This window comes from Montipora foliosa, chromosome 1 (genome assembly GCF_036669935.1).
Source record: "Montipora foliosa isolate CH-2021 chromosome 1, ASM3666993v2, whole genome shotgun sequence".
Classification (NCBI taxonomy): Eukaryota; Metazoa; Cnidaria; class Anthozoa; order Scleractinia; family Acroporidae; genus Montipora; species Montipora foliosa.
This window is the reverse complement of record NC_090869.1, coordinates 20,760,799-20,763,298: the sequence shown is the minus strand read 5'-3', so window position 1 is coordinate 20,763,298 and position 2,500 is coordinate 20,760,799. Positions and strand designations below refer to the sequence as shown.

At 38.4% G+C, this 2,500-nt stretch overlaps 1 protein-coding gene across 2 annotated transcripts in view; it reads right to left on the bottom strand.

The window, feature by feature from the left end:
* The window catches only part of LOC137975886 (adenosylhomocysteinase B-like), a 14,041-nt gene extending 12,945 nt beyond the window's left edge, over positions 1-1,096 (bottom strand). The window contains exon 1 of one of the 2 annotated variants that reach the window (XM_068823106.1): positions 906-1,096. In XM_068823106.1, the coding sequence (XP_068679207.1) occupies positions 906-939 (34 nt within the window). In that variant the 5' untranslated portion in view covers positions 940-1,096. Of the gene's footprint in view, positions 1-896 lie in introns of both variants that reach the window. The other variant, XM_068823099.1, reaches the window with a different exon arrangement.
* Positions 1,097-2,500: the final 1,404 nt, after the last annotated feature.

The window sequence follows — 2,500 nt, the reverse complement described above, 5'->3', positions numbered from 1 at the left end:
ATAACTAAATGACATTTAAAGCTCTTATTTCCGTTTCATTTCACGAAGCATTGGGTGCTTACCATTTAGCCAAATAATCCGGATGGAATGATTGTTGCATAAAATTAAGCGATTTCCGAATTTAATGACCAACTGGATGGGAATGGCGCTTACCATTTTACTACTCGGCATGCCATCCCACATATTTACTCGATCTTGTGAAAAAGGGCCAGGAAACGGAACGATTCTCGCAAATGGTAAGGGCATTTCCCGAATTCTCTTCGAATTCTGAACGGGAAAAGAGGACTACCTCTGGAGGTTGTCCACAATTTCCGAAAAGATTTTCCGAAAAATTGCCTTTCCACTTAACCTCAAACCGAAATTTCCGGATTTTTTGGCTAAATGGTAAGCAGAGATTTTGTATATAACTTCACTATAAAACATTGCGATAAAATATTAAACATGGTTAAAAAACAGTTAAAAATGGTTTAAAATGCGACGTTTCGACTTAGCTTAATTAAGTCATTATCATGCAAATGAAAATGAACTCGAATTTATGATAAAATAAGCGCTTCGAGCTAAGCTTTTTACTTGATTGCGTCTCTAGGGTAAACAGTATAACTCATGCTTTAATTTTATTATGTACACGAGTTCTTTTTTATTTTCATTGCTTAATAATGACTTAAGTCGAAAGGTCGCATTTTAAACCCTTTTAAACCGTTTTTTAACCATGTTTAATATTTTATCGCAATGTTTTGTAGTGAAGTTAAATGGTAAGCACCCATTGTAAACAAGTCTAATGCTGGCCAGCTCAGGTGATCAAACAATAAACATCTTGGCAGGAGGGGAGGTAAAATGATTGTTGTTAAGCGGAATCCTGAGTGGAAGCGGAGGTTGTCACAAACATCGAAGTTTACCTGACTCACCGACTTTGTAGGGGAGTTTTCCACCGTTTTGCATCTTGAAGTTAACCACTGAAGTGAGATTTTAAAACTCTATACAAATGAGGAGAAGAGGAAAGCACAAATGTCTTTAGAAGTAGCATGGTTTTAGAACCGAGAGGCCGCCATATTTGGCAAGCTCAAATTAATTGAGTGATTGCCAAAGATTTGTCAATGAAAGGTCGATTACGTAGGTCTGAGGATAGCATTACCTTTTCACGATTTCCGTTCCGAATTCTTCCGTATACATAGGGAGCTTAAGATCTACGACGACGACGTCGTCGAAAACACCAGGAAACAATGATATCATTGGTTAAAAGAGCATAAATAATCGTGCTGCACGTGCGGCACGGATTTTAGCTCATATTTTTGCGGTTCTCTGCGTGACGACGACGTGCAATCACTAAATAGGGAGCTTACGAAACGACGACGACGACGGCTACGAGGACTTCATTTAAAAATACAAGTTCGCGTTATTCATATCACTACGAAACTATTTCATGGCGTTTCGCGTTAAAAATGTGTAGTAACTGTCGAGGAATTAAACTGGTATGACTCGGTTGGAAGCGTAGAGAGAGAACTGAAAATTCATCGTCATGTGCTAACGTCCTCCACAGAACCTTGAATTTGGTCATTTCACGTCGTCATTTAGGAGATGACGGCAAAGAAATGTACCAAAATGTAAAACGCACGTGCAGAGCGTGCAGGGCCATTGTTTTTCCTCAATAAAGCTATTGTTTTGTAGCGTCGTCGTTGCCGTCGGCGTCGTCGTTTCGTAAGCTCCCTAATTTTAGGTTTTGACGACAACGTCAGCATGCAACAGAGAATCTTTCATTCTCAATTTTCAGTCTGAAACCGCTCGTACCAATTTATTTTTAGGATACTTCGCTCACATTGTACGACGTGAACAAGATGGAATAATCGCGAAAGACTTTTACAAGAGCAAAGTTTTATTTTGAGGTGACGTTTTCGTCGACGTCGCCGTCGTAGATCTTAATCTCCCTATTTTGAATTTAAGGCTTCGTTGACATTTTTATTAGCTGGAGTTAGTTGCAATGACCTTGTGTTATTTTATTGTAGCGCAATAAGATCAGTTCTTGAATACGCTTGTATGCTTTTTCATCGAAGCCTTCCTCGATATTTGTCTGAAGATCTTGAGCGTATTCAAAAACGCGCAATGCGCATTCATTTTGCCAGATTTTCAGTACCGTGACGCACTAAAAATAGCCAACATTGCCACCTTATATGATAGACGTGAGTCGCTTTCTTTAAAGCTTTTTTATGAGATCTCACATACCAATGATCATAAATTTGCTTCCACCAAGGTCTAAATGTAGAAAATTGAGGAATAATAGAAATTTGATATTCCAATTTGCAAAACAGATCGTTACAAGAAGTTTTTTTATTCTTAGTCATCTTCTTTAAATTAGTGTATTTCCAATTTTTCAAGTGCACAAATGGCGGCCAAGAATGTATTCTTTTGTTTATGTGCTAATGCGACTCACTAGCCTCGCTCTCAAGCAACAGTTCTTTTGTATTTTGTCCATGTAAACGAGGCTAGTGAGGCTAATCAGCACATA